At 35.7% G+C, this 19,000-nt stretch overlaps 1 protein-coding gene and 1 long non-coding RNA gene across 6 annotated transcripts in view; one reads left to right on the plus strand and one right to left on the minus strand.

The window, feature by feature from the left end:
• Positions 1–19,000, plus strand: part of LOC141495407 (guanine nucleotide-binding protein G(q) subunit alpha) — a 302,819-nt gene that overhangs the window by 263,032 nt on the left and 20,787 nt on the right. The window contains exon 3 of the mRNA XM_074196701.1: positions 15,388–15,542. Coding sequence (XP_074052802.1) covers positions 15,388–15,542 — 155 coding nt within the window. The remainder of the gene's footprint in view (positions 1–15,387; positions 15,543–19,000) is intronic.
• LOC141495408 (uncharacterized) overlaps positions 1–19,000 on the minus strand; it is a 156,255-nt gene that overhangs the window by 123,609 nt on the left and 13,646 nt on the right. The gene's annotated exons all lie outside the window — the stretch shown is intronic.

Genomic DNA, 19,000 nt, shown 5'->3' on the forward strand with positions numbered 1-19,000 from the left:
CAGAGCATTCTAACAAATAATTTGTTTTTTCCATATCTGCTTTTATTATTTATATTTATATAAATTGTTTATATTTTAAGACAGGTAGATGGCACCAGTGAATAGAGTGCTAAGCATAGAGTCAGGATAACTTGAGGTCCAATCTAGCCTCATATACTAAGCAGTTATATGATCCCTGGCAACTCACTTAAGCCCTCTCAGCCTCTTTTTCCTCCATTGTAAAAAAAAGAGAATGAAAATAGCATCTACTTCCCAGGGTTGCTATGAAGATAAAACAAGATAATATTTTAAAGCACTTGGCTAACCTTATATGAATACATAATAATATTATTGTTGTTATTATAAACTATATCCCCAGTAGGAAAGATTTCTTTCCAATTCTGGGTTTGATTTTTTGTCCTGTGCTACACTCATACTGTATATACATTTTAAAAAGAATTAAAAGTGTATAGTATGTCAAAACTGTTTTTTTTTCTCTGACAGAAAGGAACTATGCTCTAGATTTAGAAAGAGTCTGCCTTTCAAATGACACATCTGGCCTAATAGTAGCTGTGGAATTTATTTTAGAATCATTACTCTACACTATCCTACGTCACCATGTAACTTTTACCCAGTTCAAAGAGTACTCTCCTTCACTTCTCCCTATGGATAATAGGAAGTAGTTAATTCAGCCTCATGATAGAAAATGTATTATTGATTATCAATCATGTCTCAGTTCAACAATTGGGAAAATGCACTCTGGAATAACTGTAGTCTTCAAAGGTCTTTTTCTTTCATCCGACAGTCTGGAGGCAAAAGTCCAGATTTTTGAGTTGGCCACTTTTAACATATGACAATTCCTTTGAAAACTGTAAGGTCTTGAAAAATATCTACAAAATAAATATGACTCCAGTGATTCTATTTTGTAATATACAAAACATATGATTTACCTTTACTCAATTATGTGCTTCAGAACTATAATAAAAGTAGGCTTATGAAAAGGCAGGTATGTATGTTTAATGAGACAGCTACCTCTATACTTAAACATTTTGATGGCTCCATGATTCCATTAATGTGAATACTTTTTCCAGTATTGTTCATCACAACCCATTCCATGGTCTCATGTAAATCCTTCCCATGAATTCTATCCAATATGGGAGTCTTCCTCCAAATCACTCAGCTTTACTATTGTGATATTCATACTATCTATTCTATATTTCTCTTTTTACATGATTGCCCCATCCACTGTACCATCTCATGCATCTCTTTGATAATATTTTTTATGTTACTCCTTGTGAACAAGTCATCATTGGCAATTTCTATAATCTCCTATCTACCAAGAGAAAACCACATATTATAAAAAAAGATATTTACTAGGTTACTGACTGTAACATCTAAGTAGAAGTATGATATCATGTTATATGTTTTCTATATGCTGAGTCTGGCATATATTAGACATATATGTCTTTTAAACTTTAACTCTGAAATATCAGAATATGAATTCATGTTTTATGGGACTTTTGTTATTATTATTGTTCCTTTTTTGTTTTTTGAGACTAGGTTTCTTTTTTTTTAAACTTCTATTTGGAGTTCCTCTTAAATAACTCAATTCTTGGTCAAAGACCCAATATCAAATTTTTGTCTCTCTTTGTCTATCTATCCATCTATCTATCTTTGGTTTTTGCAAGGTAATGGGGTTAAGTGACTTGCCGGGCACACAGCTAAGTAAGTATTGTGTCTGAGGCTGGATTTGAACTCAGGTCCTCCTGACTTCAGGGCTGGTGCTCTATCCATTGCATCACCTAGCTGCTCCAAGATTAGGTTTCCCTATCTCATGCAGGCTGGAAGTGGAATGGTCATTCATGAATCCAGGTCCCTAGCATATCAATACAGAAACATTAACCTTCTCACTTGTGCCTACTTAGATAGACTGGTAACCTTTTTTTCCCAAGGGTTCACCATATTAGTTCTGGATTTGGTATGGGTACTACTACAGCTCAGAACTCCAAAACTCTAGTGACCAGCCCTCTCATGGTAGCAGCTCTTGTTAGACATGTGTTACCCCCTAGTATATGTGATTTTTAAATAAGGGGATCAGAGTTTATATCTGGGGTTTCTTCCAACTCTAAAAATTTTAGGGTTTTAAAGTAAGAGTAGAACATTACCAAAGTTCACACTTATTACTTTACTGATTACTGATTACTATACTGATCAGACTGATTCATTTAAACTCTTATTGAAGACGTCCGTGAAGCTGGGATCATGTTACCTGCCTTATTGGATTATGTTGAAGAAAATATTTTATAAAGTTTAGGAAAATATAATACTTCAGTGGGTATGTGATCTCATCATTATAGGTACTTTTTTCCAGTGATAAAGATGGAAATCCATTCATACTCTCTCCCATCTCATGGAACTCTCTCTCACCCATGTCCTCATGTAAATTCTCCAGAATAAATCCAACAAAAGAGATGTGGGCTTTCCTCGATGTCTTTTAACACTATAAGACCAATCTAGTATATGAATTTTCAATTTGTCTCTCATTCTCTCTGCATGACTAGCCTGCCTTCTTTAATAGTTCCATAAACACTACTTAAGTAATATAGTTTATGCCTATTCTATACAGAGGTTGTAATAAAATATTTATGTATACAGTGCATTGATCTCCATTGCCATTTGTGTGTACTGATTTTTATTCTTCATTGATGATAGTATTCCATTATTTGTAACTATGTTTGGCCAAAACAGAACCATTTGCTATTTATTTTCACCCTGAGGAATCCAGACCCAAACAATGATCCTTGGGCTGGGACATGATCTTTCTGATATCATGGTCTTCTTCTAGAATAAAGGACAAACAACAGTAACAACTGTGTAGATTCACTGAAAAAGTATTAGTGTTACTAATAACCAACATTTCATAGCATTTAAAAGTTAGATTTTCTATTTTAGGGACCTTTGTTCTTTTAAGACCTTTGAAAATGCTGAACAGTTTTCCAAATACAGTGCAGTCTTCCTTCTTCCTTCTTCCTTCTTCCTTCTATATAATTTTGTACCTAATGCAATATACATTTACTCTGCCTGTCCAAGATATATGTACTAATAAACCTGCTTGATGGGCTTTCCATTTAAGGATTTATCATAGACTAAACAATAGACATTCTTATACTCTTTTTCCCTACATAGATTTGTTCAACTAAATTCTTATAAATGATTATTAATCTCACTTAATTGACTCTGAAATGTTTTGGTGCTTGATGAAGAAAGGACAATATCATTTATAAACAGGAACATCTGGAAGACCGCATCATTTATAGGGAGCACCCATTTCATTTGGATTCTGTGTTGGCTATCTTTCATGACAGTGGGAGGCAGTTTTGGAGTATGGCTTCCTGGTTCTATACCATGGTTTTGGGATTTTTTGTAACACTCAGATATTTGTGTACAGTTGTCTCTGTTGTTAACTTGATTGGTTCTTGTTCTTCATTATTGAATAGTAAATTTATATCACTACGTTAGAGACAAGTTTCAGTATGTCTGAACCAGGGATTCAGAAAATTCTGCTTTACTTATAAGAGCACAGTACTCTCTCTGATAAGAGCACACCATACTGGGCAATTCTGTGTTCATTGTTCCCATGCTGCACAATTAATTCCAAAGTTCTTAAATGTACACTTGGAAGACACCTTGTTAAGGGGAAAATATTTAATTCTACATAGGCTGTTTTTATTATAGACAAACAATAAAGTGTGCGACCTTGTGCTCTCTCCAACCTTGAATGAATTATGTAATTATAAATGCATTCTACTAGACAGCATCATTTTTTTGAAAGCCTGTCTATTCCCTTTTCAAACTGTCTTCCATGATGCCCTTGAGATATATGGATTATTCTGATAAAGGTGTTTTAGAGGTGAGAAAATAGGCATATGTTTTCATTGTTATTAATGTCCCTAACAACTGTGATTTCCCCTTCCTCCAATTGTTTGATTTTTGTTCCCTTCTTCAGTTATCTTAAGAATGATTTCTTCAATACCCTCAAAATTCTGTTGCCTCCAGGATGAATTTCTTCACTATTTACTTGATCTGGTCCAGCTGCTATTCTTTTCTTTTTCTTTAGTGCCTTTTCTATATATTCAGGCAGCACAGCAGGAACTCTGATGAATCTGAATGTAATGGTTCAGCTGTCACTGATGAAGAAAATAGTTTGTTATAGAAATGTTGACAGCTGTTTTTCACTGTTCCCTTGTTTGTTGTCTTCCAGTTTCTACTTTAAAATGCTCTTGGGATGATTTGGCATAATTGAGCATCAATCCAAGCATTCTACAAATTTGTTTTTTTTCCCTCTAACACTTCTTACTCTTTTATAAGTTGAGATTTACTGCTCATAATCTTCTGTAAGGTTTTGCAAATGAATTTATTCTAAACAGATGTTATTTCCCCTTCACTCTCCCTTCTTCTCCCCACTTGGCAAAAAGATCAAGTGTTTGCTAGTTGAGGTAGTTTCTAGGAACTTTTCTCTCTCCTTATGGCAATTATTTTATGTTGATTAAACTTAACCTAGGAAATAGTTTGTGTCAATATCCGTTCCTTTATCTGTTTCTCATTTTTATGTTAATAGCTTGTCTAAATAAGTTATGTTTTTGTTATTTTAATTGTCTATCATTCTTATCCTTATTGTCTTCTAATTTGATTTTTAATGAAATTTTTCCCTAACAAATTGATGGACAAAGGGTGTTGACTTGGAAGTAACTTCCACATCATTCCACATCAGTAATCAATCATTTTTTGTGATAATGTTTAGTGCACACTGTGTCCATTGTCTTCCTGTCTTTAAAAATAAGTATTTGTGAAATATAAGCAGGAGATTACAGAGTAGTCTATAGGCCTTTAGTCTATTGTATATTCTGATCCTAAGACGTAGTTTTCCAATATGAGACAGGGAACAAAAAGGAAAAACATTTTACTCTATATAATGTTTATGTGTGTCTGTGTGTGTGTGTGTCTGTGTGTGTGTGTGTATTTATTGGATTTAGTCCTATGATTTCATCGGTATAGAGAATCATAAGTAGGAAACTCCCTTTACCAATATAGATAAAGAACAAACATGTTATTTGTAGATTTATAAAATTGTCTGGGACAGTAAGAAGAAATAACCACAGGTCATGCAAATCAATATGTACGAGGGGTAGGACTTGAACTGAGAATCTTCCTGATTTTCAAGCCAACTCTAGCTACTATGCCATACCATCTTTCATTAAAATAAAATAATTTATTTTGAAGGACGCTATCATTAGGATATAATTTGGTTCAAGTGAATACATCCTTGAACAGCTCAAGAACAATTGAGAGATTTCTTTCTGTCTCTGTGATCATCTTGGGTTTCAAATCCCTATTTACCATTTTTGTTTTATCCTTTCCAGTCCAAAGGTCATTTTCTTTACAGAGAAAACACTAGCAAGTTTGGAATTGCATAACTTTGTCTTCAGTTATCAACATCAAATCCAAATGGAAAATCTTTATTTCTTATGATCAATATAACGTTTTCCTTAGCCTTTCTCATCATTCTCAGTTCAATCTGAGTATTAATGACATTCTTCTTAGAGGACTGTGTCATATTAAATATTCCCTCCATGATATACTTAGTATTGCTTCCTCTTTCTCTGCTCTTTTAAAAACTGAAGATAATTAGCAAATTCCCCATACACACACACACACACACACACACACACACACACACACACACACACATCCACGCCATCTCTTAAGTAGCCCAGTTTTATTGTGGTCAAAATTGTTTTTCTTTATATCATAATTGGAAGGTTCCCTAACTTTCTATGACTGATTCTGCTAGTATGATATTGTTCAAAGAATGATTTTCCTTGCCCATTGTAATTACAGGTAGTATCTGATACAGCAGGTAAAATCACCTTATGCTTCCATTTTCTTAACTGAAAAATGAAGTGGTTGGACTTAGATGGTCTGTAATGTCCTTTCTGCTTCTAGATTTTTGTGAAATTTCTTTACTTTTTTAATTTCTGCAATAAATATTGATGCTTAAGTTGTAATTAATTATCTTTATGGCCATTTAGCTTATACTCATTCTAAGCAAGGTAATTAAATGTTTCACAAAATATTTCTGGATGGACATACCAACTATTTTGCCTTTCTATGAGATCTTGCAAATCATTTCTTCTATTTTTTGTTGTAATTTCATATGCTTGGATTCATCTTTGATTTTTCCCTTATTTCATTCTCCATCTCCAGTCCATTGATAAATCCTGTCCATTTTATCAATCAGTCACCCAAAATGCATTTATTATGTTCCTAGTGTGTCATAGAAATTTAGCCATACTAGCAGTTGGGAGCATCAGAAAAGGCTTCAGATAAAAATATTATTTGAGTGGAACCTTAAAGAAACAAGGGATTCTAAGAGAACAGAAAAAGAACAGTTTAGAATGAAGTGTGTTTTAGAGGGAGCAATGGGCAAAAAGGCTCAAAAGTAGATTGACACCAGGGTATAGTTGGTTTTAAATGCCATGTAGAGGAGTTAATAGTTAATGCTTGAACTAATAGGAAACTGCTGAAATTTATTGAGTAGTGACATTCAGATTTGTGCTTTTTAATAAAATCACTTATATTAGAATGGGGAGAAACTCCTTGGAGATGAAAATTCTGCTGCGATTTAAGTGATAAGGCTTGAAACCAGTGTAAGTGACTTTATGAGTAGAGTGAATGGAATGTGACAGAGTTACAAGAGGCATGGAGATAGAAATGACAATATTTGGCAACTGATAGGATAAATAGGATAAGAGAGAATGAGAGGCAGTTTAAACCTAAGAGGTCTAATGGGGTCACCAAAGGAGAGAATGTAAAGAGAAAAGAGACCTAGGATAGAGCTGGATATATACCCACTGCTCTCATAGCTTCCCTTTTGATTGCATTTGTAAGGCCACAGTCCTAGACATACCCCTATCACCACTTACCTAGATTATTGTAATATTCTCCTTACCTATCTCTCTGCCCCAATCTTCCTTCCTCTCCAATACATTCTTTTTTTTTTTGAGACTTATCAGGGTAAAATGACTTGCCCACCATCAGTAAGTGTCTAAAGCCCTCCTTACTTAGGGATTGATGCTTTATCCACTACACCATCTAGCTGCCCCTCTAATACATTCTTCTCATAGGAAAATCTTTCCTATGGTATAGATCTGATCATTACTTTCCTGCTCAAAAATCTCTAGTTTCCATTTACTGTTCGTAGGATAAAATATAAACTCATTAGAATGACTAATCCAAATTATTCTACAATCAAGCATGACTGCATAGTGAAATCAAAAGGGCTTCACTATTAGGTTTATAGAGAAAGGTAAGAGAGGGAAGTGGGAGGTCAAAGATAGCTCCTAGTTTAGCAGTCCAGGTAATAAGGACAATAGTAGTATCACCATTAGAAAAAGAGAATTGAGAGAAGAAGGTGAACTGGGGAGGGGGGGATACCACATTAAACATAATAATTCAAACATTTTCTCTGGTATGAAGGGAGGGTCAAAAATTTTTATATGAATTTTCTAGATTGAGGGGGTACTGCACCCTTATCACCCATGATGTGGAAGGGATAGCTTTATATTGAAATGAGATGTCCAGTAAGTAGCCTAGAATTGAGGAAACCTATAAAACCTAGATATATAGATCTGAATCCAGATTATAATTGAATACATGGAAATATATTTTGAAAAACTAAACAGATTCTGCATGTAATAGAATATTACTGAACTACAAGAATAATGAATATCATTTCTGCACAGTAACTTATTTTTTATTAAAAGACTTGGCTTACTGAGTAGATGGGATATATACATATATGTGTGTGTGTGTGTGTGTGTGTATGAAATAAAATTATATGTATGTGAATATATTTATTTAATTATACGTATATACAGACACATATCTATTTCTTCTATTTAAAAAAAAATTTCCCCAACAATGTGCAAAACCAAGTTTCAACATTTACTTCCAAAACCTTAAGTTTCAAATTCTCTCCCTTCCTCCTACCCCATTTCCCCTATTGAGAAAGCAAGTGCAGATTAAAAATGTGTAGCCATGAAAAATGTTACTACAATAGTCATGTTGTAAAAGTAAACATAACCTTCTCCCTCACAAAGGAAAAAAAGCCTCAAGAAAAACAAGGTGAAGAGGAAAAAGTATGTTTCAGACTGTATTCAGACACCATCAGCTCTGTCTTTGGGCAGGATAGAATTCCTTATCATAAGTCCATCAGAAAAACTGCTTCAGTTATTTTTTTCACAATTGCTATTGCTAACTACATTTCCCTCCATCCTATTCCCCCTCACCTCCATTTATCCTATTCTCTCCTTTCATCCTGTCTCTTTTCAAATGCATATTGCATTTGACTACCTTTTCCCAGGATCTTTCCTCTCTTCTATAAACAAAATACCCTTCCCCTCCACCTATCCCCTTTCTCCTATTTTCCTCTAGGATTAAGATAGATTTCTAAACCCAGTTGAGTGTGTATGTTATTCACTCTCTGAGCCATTTCCAATGAAAGTGAGGTTCATTCACTCCCCCTTGCCTCCCCTCCCCCCTCTTTTATTCCACTGCAAAAGCTCTTTCTTGCCTCTTTTATATGAAATAACTTAACCCATTTTACCTCTCCTTTCCCTTTCTCCTGGTACATTCTTTTCTCTCCCCCATTAACTCCATTTTTAATATAGTAATCTTTCCAATTCAACTCCTTCCTGTGTCTTGTCTATATATGTTCCTTCTAATTCACCTAATAAAGAAGAAGGTTCATATGAGTTACCAGGAATATAAAGCATGGGAAACATGTTCAACATCATTAAGTTCCTCATGATTTGCCCTTCTCATTTACCTTCTCTGTGTTTTACCTGAGTCCAGTACTCGAAGATAAAACTTTGCTTAGCTCTGGTTGTTTCATCAGGAAAGACTGAAAGTCTCCTATTTCACTGAATGTCCATCTTTTTTCCCTGAAAGAAGATATTCAGTTTTGCTAGAGAATTGATTCTTAATTGTAATTCAAGCTCTTTTACCTTCCAGAATATCATAGCCCAAACCCTACAAGCATTTAGTGTAGCAGCTACTGTCTTGTGTTATCCTAACTGTTAACTCCATGATATTTGAATTATTTCTTTCTGGCTGCTTGTAATATTTTCTCCTTGACTTGGGAGTTCTGATATTTGACTATAATATTCCTGACAGTTTTCAATTTGGGCTCTCTTTTAGGAGGTGATCAGTGGATTCTTTCCATTTCAATTTTATTCTCTACTTCAAATATGTTGGGGCTATTTACATGGATAATTTCTTGGAAAAGATTTCTAGGCTCAGATAGTCTAATAATCTTTAAATTATCTCTCTAGGATCTGTTTTCCATATCAGTTATTTTCCCAATGAGATATTTCACATTTTCTTCTAGTTTTTTCTTCTTTTATTTTTTTGTTTTATTTTTTCTTGATTTCTCACAAATCATCATTTCCTTCACTGCATTCTACATTTGAAGGAATTATTTTCTTCAGAGAGCTTTTGTATCTCTTTTTCCATTTGGCCAGTTCTACTTTTTTAAGACATTCTTTTCCTCATTGGCCTTTTGAATTGCTTCTTTCCATTTGACCCAAAATGATTTTTTTTAGATATTATTTTCTTCAGTATTTTTGTTATTTCTTCACCATGCTGCTGACTTGGTTTTCTTGGTTTTCCTGCATGACTCTCATTTCTCTTCCCAATTTTTCCTCTACCTCCCTTACTTGATGTTCAAAATAATTTTTGAGCTCTTCCATAGCCTGAGACCAATTCACATTTTTCTTGGAGTCTTTGGATGCAAAAGCTTTGATTTTGTTATGTTCTGTGTAAATATATGTATTTTGATCCTCCATAAAATATAGTCAATGATTAGATTTTTTTTCTTCTGTTGTTTGTTCATTTCCCCAGCCTGTGACTTGATTTTAACTTTTTATTAATGTGGGGATCTGCTTCCAGGGTGAAGGATGCACTGTCCCAAGCTTTTGAAGGTTTTTGAAGTTATTTTCAGGGACACCCCCCAAGGACCTGCACGGTCTCAATTCTTCCTAGGTCTTAAAAGAAACTACTGCTTTCCTGGCCCATGCTCTAGTCTGTGGTTGACCACAAGCACACTTTTCTGTCCTGAAACTGTAGGGAGGGTCTCTGCTCTGCTATAGATCATACATTCTATTATGTTTCTCCTCTTTTTTCTGAGATGAGGCCCTAGATTGGGACACAGATCTGAATATGGGTGAAGTAATAGAATCCTGCCTCAGGGGTAGCAAAGAGACCTCTGCAATCTCCACTGAGCTCCTTACTGTCTGTGGGAGGAATGATCTAGAAGCAGCTGCTGGTGGTTCTACAGACCTGCTCCTGGGTCTGCACTGAGGCCTGCCCCGGACTGGGTTCTGCACTCACTCTGGTGTGGCAAAATTTTCCTGCTGACCTTCCAAGTTCTCCTTAGCAATCCCTGGGCTGAGAGGTCTGGAAACTGCCCTGTTCCACAGACCCAAGTACCTTGTGATCTGTTCCTGGATGACTGGAGCTGGTTTTCTCTGGTGCAGCCCAGGCTGTGCTGTGAATCCTTTCTAATCCTGATATGAGTCCCTTTCCACAGGTCTTCCAAGTTGTCTTGGGCTGGAAAATTGTTTCACTCAGTGTATTTGTGGGTTCTATCTCTCTAGAGTTTGGTGAGTCATTATTTAAAGGTATTTATTGATTTCATCTGTCTATCAAAGGGGTCTATGATACACAAAAAGTCTAAGTATTCCTGACTTAGGAGATAATAGGAGAGAATATCCAGGAAATGGAAAGTGGTCACCAGGATCATAAGCTGCAGAGAGATCAATAAGTTTATTAAGAAGATGCTAAAAAGGTGTGTGTTATAATTTAGAAATTTAGAGATTATTTTAACTGTTGATTAAATAACTTCACAGAGTGATGAAATAGAAAAAATATTGCAAGAGGCTAAGAACTCAATGGATGGGGTAAAAATGGAGGCAGCAAGTGTAATCAGCTTTCCCCTCCTAGGAATTTGTTAGTAAAAGGGAGTATGGATATAGTATATAGAATCAGAGGATACTCCTCTGAAGGAATATCAGAGGCAGGGTGACAGCTAGGTGGCACAGTGGATAGAGTACCAGCCTTGGAGTTAGGAGGACCTGAGTTCAAATTCAATCTCAGACACTCAATAATTACCTAGCTCTGCTACCTTGGGCAAGTCACTTAACCCTCTTGACTTAAAAAAAATTTAAAAAATATATCAGAGGCAAAAATAAATTCTTTAAGGATGTGAGATATTGGAACTTCATGAAATCAGTTGGGTAAAGAGAAAATGAACCATTTTCTGGGAAAATACAAAATAGGAACCATTAGTAAAAATGTTCACCTTGGAAAGGTGACAGATAATCTCATCCTTTGATGTTTGGAGCAGAGAAAATGAGAATATTCTCAAGAGATGGCCTAAATTTTCTCAGTAAAATAGGAGGTGAAGTCTTCTGCTCTGGCAAAGGGGTTTGGGAGTGAATTGCATATTTGAGGAGGTCTGGAGCAGACTCTGCAGGGTTTTGAAAGAATGGTAATCAGGGAAAAAGATGAATTATTGTGCCCAATGAGACTCCAGTTGAGACTAAGTACCATAAATTTGTAGGACTTGACACAATTGTGTGACTTTCTTTAGCAGTGCTCAACAACTCATGAGTAGGCATGGGGAAGGCAATTAGGGAAAGTCATCTGTAGCTGGCAAGCTGAGGATTGATCTCCTAATACTACCTAACATTTATATAGTTTGAGGAATTTTATATGTATTATCTCATTTGATCCTCACAATCACAGGTAGCTTGTACTATTATTAATCCCACTTATATAGGTGAGTAATCTGAGACTGAATGATATTAAATGACTTGCTATACAGATAGTTAAGAGTTGGATCTAGCATTTGCACTAAGGTCTTCCTGGACAAGTCCATCTAGTTGCTCAAATGGAATGGTGATAGCATTCAGTATAATCTTCATCCACTTTGGTCCTAAACCATGCAATGAGAGAGCTAAGAAAGTGCTGGAAGTTCAGAAAAGTACAACTCAGCCAAGATCATATTGATATAGAATTTGTCTTTTGTGTGTGTGTGTGTGTGTGTGTGTGTGTGTGTGTGTGTGTGTGTGTGTGTGTGTGTGACTGGTGGGGGTGGGAGGGGCAAGAGAGAGACAGACAGGAGAGAGAGAAAGAGAGAGAGTTGGGGTGAGTGGAGGTAGAGTTGACATTCAAGCTCACATCTTCCTAACTCTAAACCTTCTAGTCTAAGTGGGATACAACATATATACAACCTTAGAAATTATATCTAAAGGAGGTCACAAAGCTTAAGAAGGATTGGGAAAGGTTTTTTGGAGAAGGTGATACTTTAGCGTCTGAATGAAGATAGCAGATAGATGAGGAAGGAAAGTTTTCCAAGTGTGGTGGACAGCAAGTGAAAAGGTTTGGAGGCAGGAAATTGAAGTGTTGTCTATGAGAGACTGGAAGGATGCCGGTGTCATTGGTTTATAGAATGTGTGGGGAGGCATAAGATAGAAGAAGACTGGAAAGGTAGGAAGGGACCAGGCTATGGGAAGTTTTAAAATACAAACCTAGGATTTTATATTTGACTGGGAGGCAATAGGGAACCACTAGAGTTTATTTTAAAAGGGGTCAATAGCATGGTCAGATTTATGCTTTAGGAAGATCAGGGCAGCTACATGAAGGATGAACTAAGTGGGTGGGGAAAGGTTAGGTAGAGACACTAGCCATCAAACTATTTTGCAAAAGTGCAGATAAGAGGTGATTGAAGCTCTTCATCAGGGTGATGGCCATGACACAGGAAAGAAGAGAGAATATTTAAGAAATGGTAGAATTTAGCTACTATATGTATCAAATGTTTGATTTGTTTTAAAAAAAACAGATTTCTTTAATGCTTGCTTTTCAAAATATTGAAGCTATTAGGGTTGTATTTATATGTTTATATGGGTTTTTAAAAATATTTTTCAATGATATAAAATCTTGATTAACAAGCGTGATCGATCCAGTTAGATTTTTTTCCCCCCCAGGCAACTGAGAATTAACTAGAAAATATTTCTTTTTTTTTTAGCCCTTTCAAAAATATTTTAAAATGTATCTATTTAAATACTCTGTTGCTTTAATATAGTATCATGAACATAACTGAATTTTTGTTTGTTGATTAAACACTTAACTCTTTCCATTCACATCCATTGCCACCTTGTCTCAGGCCCTCATCACCTCTCACTTGGGACTATTTTAATAGTCTATTAATTGGTCTTCCACCTTAAAATCTCTTTTCAGTCTGTCCTCCAAACATATAATGAAATAACTTTCCTAAGGCACAGATCTGACAATGTCGTTCTCCTGCTTAAAAATCTTCAAGATTGGGGCAGCTAGATAGTACAGTGGATAGAGCACTGGCCCTGGAGTCAGGAGTACCTGAGTTCAAATCCCGCCTCAGACCACTTAATAATTACCGAGCTGTATGGCCTTGGGCAAGCCACTTAACCCCATTTGCCTTGCCAAAAACCTAAAAAAAAAATCTTCAAGATTCAACTCAAATCCCACTTTCTGTAAAATCCCTTTCCTTACTTCACTTCTTCCCAGAGTGACCCCTCTCCCCAAGCAAGTATACTTTTGTTGTATTTTTTTGGGTGCACATCGTTTCCCCTGTTCACATATGAGCTTCTCAAGAGGCTTTACTTTGTTCTGACTTTTCTTTGTATCTCCAGCCTTTCCTTCAGTGTCTGGCACAAAAATGGTTCTTATTGAATGCTCATTAACTGTTCAACTAGTTCTAGGGCAACATACAGAGGTCTCTAAAGTCAGAGTCATTTGAATCTAGTTAAGTAGTTAAAGTTTAAAACTGAACTATAAGAATTCCTCAGTATAGCATTTAAGGTCTTCCACAATCCATCTCTAATTGACCTTTCCATCCATATCATAAGTTAGTCCCCTTCATACTATTCAAAATGCACTAATTATTCCCTTTCCTTGGGGTGCTAGGCAGTTGCATAAACCATCCTTTTATTCCTGGAATGTATGCTTTCCTCACTTTAACCTTGACTCAATCATGAAGGCTTCCTTGATCTCCTCCACCCAGGATGTTCATGTTCTCTCCCTGCTGAAATTATTGCTGTTTTATTATTTCATATTTTTATATGATCTTAGATTTAGAGCTAGAAAGGGGTCATCTAGTTCAACCACACTCATTTGACAAATAAGGAAACCAAGTCTCAGAGAAGTTAAAGGACTTACCCAAGTTCTCCCAAGTAGTATGTGACAGAGAACCATAATTCAAAACCAATGCTTTTCCACTAAACCATGTAACTCATTTCATTCTCCCAAAAGAATTTAAACCTATTGAAGAAAAATGTTTCATTTTTTTCTTCTATTTCTAGCAAGAAGATTAATCCTTTGACATGGGAGTCTCTTAAATGTTCATTCAATTGAATTACTACTACAACAACTACTACTATTACAAGTACTGCAGAACTACTATTGCCATTACTATTACTACTACTATTACTCTTGCCATTATGAGTACAATTACTAATGTTATTGGCTAACATTTATGCAGTACTTCCTATGTGCCAGATACTATGGTAAATACTTTACACTTTACCTCATTTAATCCTCCCATCTATCCTGTGAGAAAAGTTTCAATATTATCCCCATTTCACTGCTGAGGAAACTGAGTTGAACTGTTGAATTAAATTGATGATCTTGTAATATTTCAGCATAGATTCTCTGAATTTCATTGTTTATTACAGAATATTGCAGGTACAGGATATTTGTTTCAGTATGTACTGACCTTAGGATATAGCTAAAAGTTGTTGGAAATATTACTCTAAAAAAAGAAATCTCAATATGTGATTTAACAAGTTGATTTTTTCCCTATCTTTTGAAATTAGAACATGGCAGGAGGAAGGCAGGGAATGCTAGTTAATTTAATGTATGGTTAGTTGATCCAAGTAGAAATTTATTAACATGAATAAATAATAAAGTCTCTACTTCTCATTCTCTACTTGCTCCCCCCTCCCATCCCTTTAATAATATTAACTACACCAAGTTTGGGATACTTAGATGACAAGTAGTTAGCATTTTCATGAAGGTTTGAACATAACTTGGTCTTCAACTAGGATTACTCTCAGGGAAAAACTGGAAACTGGGTTATATTTATATTTCAAAACCTAACATTTCAAAAAAAGATCTAAATAAAGAAATTTAAAAATTTTCTCCATTTTATGAAGGAAGATGTAGCCAATAAGTAAAATATAATTGCAAATCAAAGATGATTTTTTTTTAGTTGACTAAAAGATTGAAGTTGCTTTCTTTTTTTGGAAACAGGCCCACGCACAGTTAGTTCGAGAAGTTGATGTGGAGAAGGTGTCTGCTTTTGAGAATCCATACGTAGATGCTATAAAGAGTTTATGGAATGATCCTGGAATCCAAGAGTGTTATGATAGAAGACGAGAATATCAATTATCTGATTCAACCAAATAGTGAGTATATGCCATGAGGATATCTTGGCTATTTCTCTCTACTTCATTTAGATGTTTGCTGGGATAACATTTCCCTTTGCTGTAGCATGGAACTTCTACTGTTACACATTCCATTCAATTCAAACTTCAAAATCGAATCTGTGAACATAAAATTTTATTCAAATATAGTCTGGGCTACATTATGAAGAAGCTCATTGCAAGGAGAAATTCTTTCATCCATTTAATTTGTATTAATATAATGCCTGGCACACAGTAGGCAACTTATTGATTGATTCCAATAAAACCTGAGGAATAGAAGAATATAATGGCATCCTCCTTTCTTCCCAAATACACATTCCATTATGATGTTGAAATAGCATAATAATAATAATAATAATAATAATAATAATAATTTTCAGTAGAGATTTGTTGTCTTGTTCATATGCTACAAAACACCTACATGCATTCAAAAACAGCAAACCAAAAACAAACTTGATTATATAGCATCCTGAAAAATATTTCAGACTACCCTATCTCTCACTGTCACAGATAGAAACTACTGCTTTTTTTTTGATGGCAGCATCATGTTGATTGGCAGGTTTTCTTTTGCATGAGCATTGTGTGCAAGTCTAATTATACCTGTATTCCTGAATTATTTTGTGAGCTGTCAAAGAAAATAGTATGCACTGAGAATGATTTGCTTCCTAGAGAGATCTATTTGTTACCTCTTCTGTGTCTGTTTAGCAGAAAGGGAAGTGAAGACTTGGTAATTATGTCTGGCTAATGTGCCGAATGTAAACAACAGTTCAGTCAGGCCTCAAAATGGATTCCCCCTCCCTAACCCCTAACTTAGCCAGATTTGGGTCTTTGTTAATCATGTAAAGCAATTTTTTTTGAATTTTCATTTGATTTGGGTCTATACAAACAAAGGCACAAGTGGAAAATATTCTGTGGAATCTCAAATTAGTAGTTTTGGTACAAGCTGTGCAGTGTACTCAGAAATATGTCCCTGGATACACATGGTAGAGTTCCCTACTTACATATTTGGTTCTCTTTTAATTTAATTCTTAATATCTATATAGGTCATCTGGTAATCTACAACAGTATCTTTTGACTAAAGTATTTCTTATAATGCAATGTGAAAGCTTGATTTGAAAAATCTTGGAATATGAAATGGAATACTCATAAGAGCTTATCATGTTCTGACCTAGTGTTTAGCCCACATGTCTTTTGTGATGAAAATATTTTATATCCTCCCTAGAATGCCTATGTTGCTCATTTCATTCACTTCATAGCCTTTCTCCATTTTTACCCTGATATTGTCCTCCATTTTCCTTTTCTCCTGACATCTTTGCAATAATTTCGCCTCTACCATTATTTGTTTAAACTTCCATTTCCTCATACTCTTGTTGCCTGTTCCCTTTAGCCTTTCTCTGCTTTCTCATAACTTCATCATGTTCTATTACATTCCCTAATCATGATACTGGACTCATATTCATCATGATTTCTTCTCTACCTCTCACCCCACCACTATCCTCACTTCATATAATCTTGGTCCTACTTGCTGCTCAACCTTCTAACATGACTTTCCACTTTCCACTCTGTTGTGATGGGGCCTGTTATGGGATCCTTTATTCCCTTCTCTTCTAGCCCTCATCTTTTCTCTCCTACCCATTTACCCTTCTTGCTTGTGTTTTGTTTCTTCCCTGTCTTTCTTACTCTCCACTTTGCTTGTTCATCTCTAACCTTCTTCTCCTTTGGAAGTTTTTGTTTCTGGGAATCAGATGACTACACCAAAAATGAGGTAAGTGCTCACTAGGTTTAGGGACTTCTTCCTAAGGAAACTACAGTCATACACTAGAGATTGTATGTTTTAGGGTTGGCACTTTTTAGATGGTTCTCATTGAGAACCTGGTAGCCACCACCACAGTCTACTAGTGGTGGACTCTCAATTATCTCAGGGATGCCCTGGTAGTGTGTCCAAGGAATTGATTGAAAATTATGGGCTCTTGACCCTCCCTGTAAGGAGAGGAAAGGTCTATCAGGTAATAACCTTCTGATACTGTGAAAGCCACCATCTGGAAATCATGCCAATGCAGGATAAAGGAAGATAGCTATAGCATTGCTGGGTATAGTGTGTAGAGAGCCCCAGCTATGGAATCAGGAAAGTCTTGATGCAATTCCAGTTGCTGACACACACTGGCTAGATGCCCACAAACAAATCATTTAACTTCTCAGTGACCCCGGCAATTCCTTAAGACTAAGTCTCTAAAATGATACACATGAATTCTTGCTTTGTATCAATGAAAGGATTTTTTATACCAATGGTTTCCTACATGGATTAAATGACTAGTACAAATCCCAACCTCAAAAAAAAAAAAATGCTACCTGCACTTCCTCTCCTCCCTTCTCCTAGATGTGTCCAGAATTTACCAGTGTAAGTAGTAATTTCTGATAAGGAAATCTCCATCAATAAAGATCAACTATTATGAAATTGTAGCTGCTGGTTGTTTCTTGAGTTCAATAACTGCCCTGTGATGAGTCACGACTCAGACTTGGGAATACAGGTTTTGGAAAGAAGATAGAGATTTATTAAAAGAAGTTACAACACATAAGAAAGGTGATAGAAAAGTTAAGAAGTGTTTAAAGAAAAGGCCACATGGGTTGTTGATTGTATTGGTCAAGCTAGTTGACCAGGATTTTCAAGCAGGAGTCTGGAAGTTCAGAGAGGGAGCACCTTCCTTGATCTGTTTAAATTCTCCCAGAGTCCTTGGGAGGACTGGTTACCTGGGAGTGACCCAATTCCCACATTGGAGATTTTGCTTTGTGGGGAGGGATCTCTTTTGGGTGGTGCTGGTTGTTTCCAGAGTCTGAGCTTCCTGGCCAGCCCACCAGAAGACAATGCAATTCAAATCAGGTTGAAGGTCAGGCCCTTGGGTGTGGCCTAAATTAGATAATAAAGGAAGAAGGAAGATTACCTTAACAAAGCAAACAAAAGATTTACAAAGCTTGTCTCCATCTGAGCTCATCACCCCCTATGCCCACTTTTCTGGGTATTAAAATTAGACTGCTAGGCAGTACTGTAATTAGAATACTATACCTTTAGTGAATTCTTGACTCCCTCAGAAAGATCCATTTCATATCTGGTCTTAACATTTACTAGCTTGTGTGACTCTGAGCACTTAAATCTCAGCCTGCCTCAGTTTCCTTATCTGTAATACAATAATAATAGTAATAATAATGCCTGCTAGTTCAGCTATCTCACAAGTTGTTGTGAGGACCAAATATGATAGGATTAGTAAAGCATTTTACAAACTTTAAATTGCCATGCAAATGCTAACTATATCATTATTATCTTTATCATTTTTTGAAATAATCTCAGAGCACTGACAGAGCATTGACTAGAGAGCACTAAATGACTAAATATCAGCTAGGACTTGAACCCAAGTCTTAGGCCAGCTCTGTCTTCTATACTACAT

The sequence above is a fragment of the Macrotis lagotis genome, chromosome 8 (assembly GCF_037893015.1).
Source record: "Macrotis lagotis isolate mMagLag1 chromosome 8, bilby.v1.9.chrom.fasta, whole genome shotgun sequence".
NCBI classification, from domain to species: Eukaryota; Metazoa; Chordata; class Mammalia; order Peramelemorphia; family Peramelidae; genus Macrotis; species Macrotis lagotis.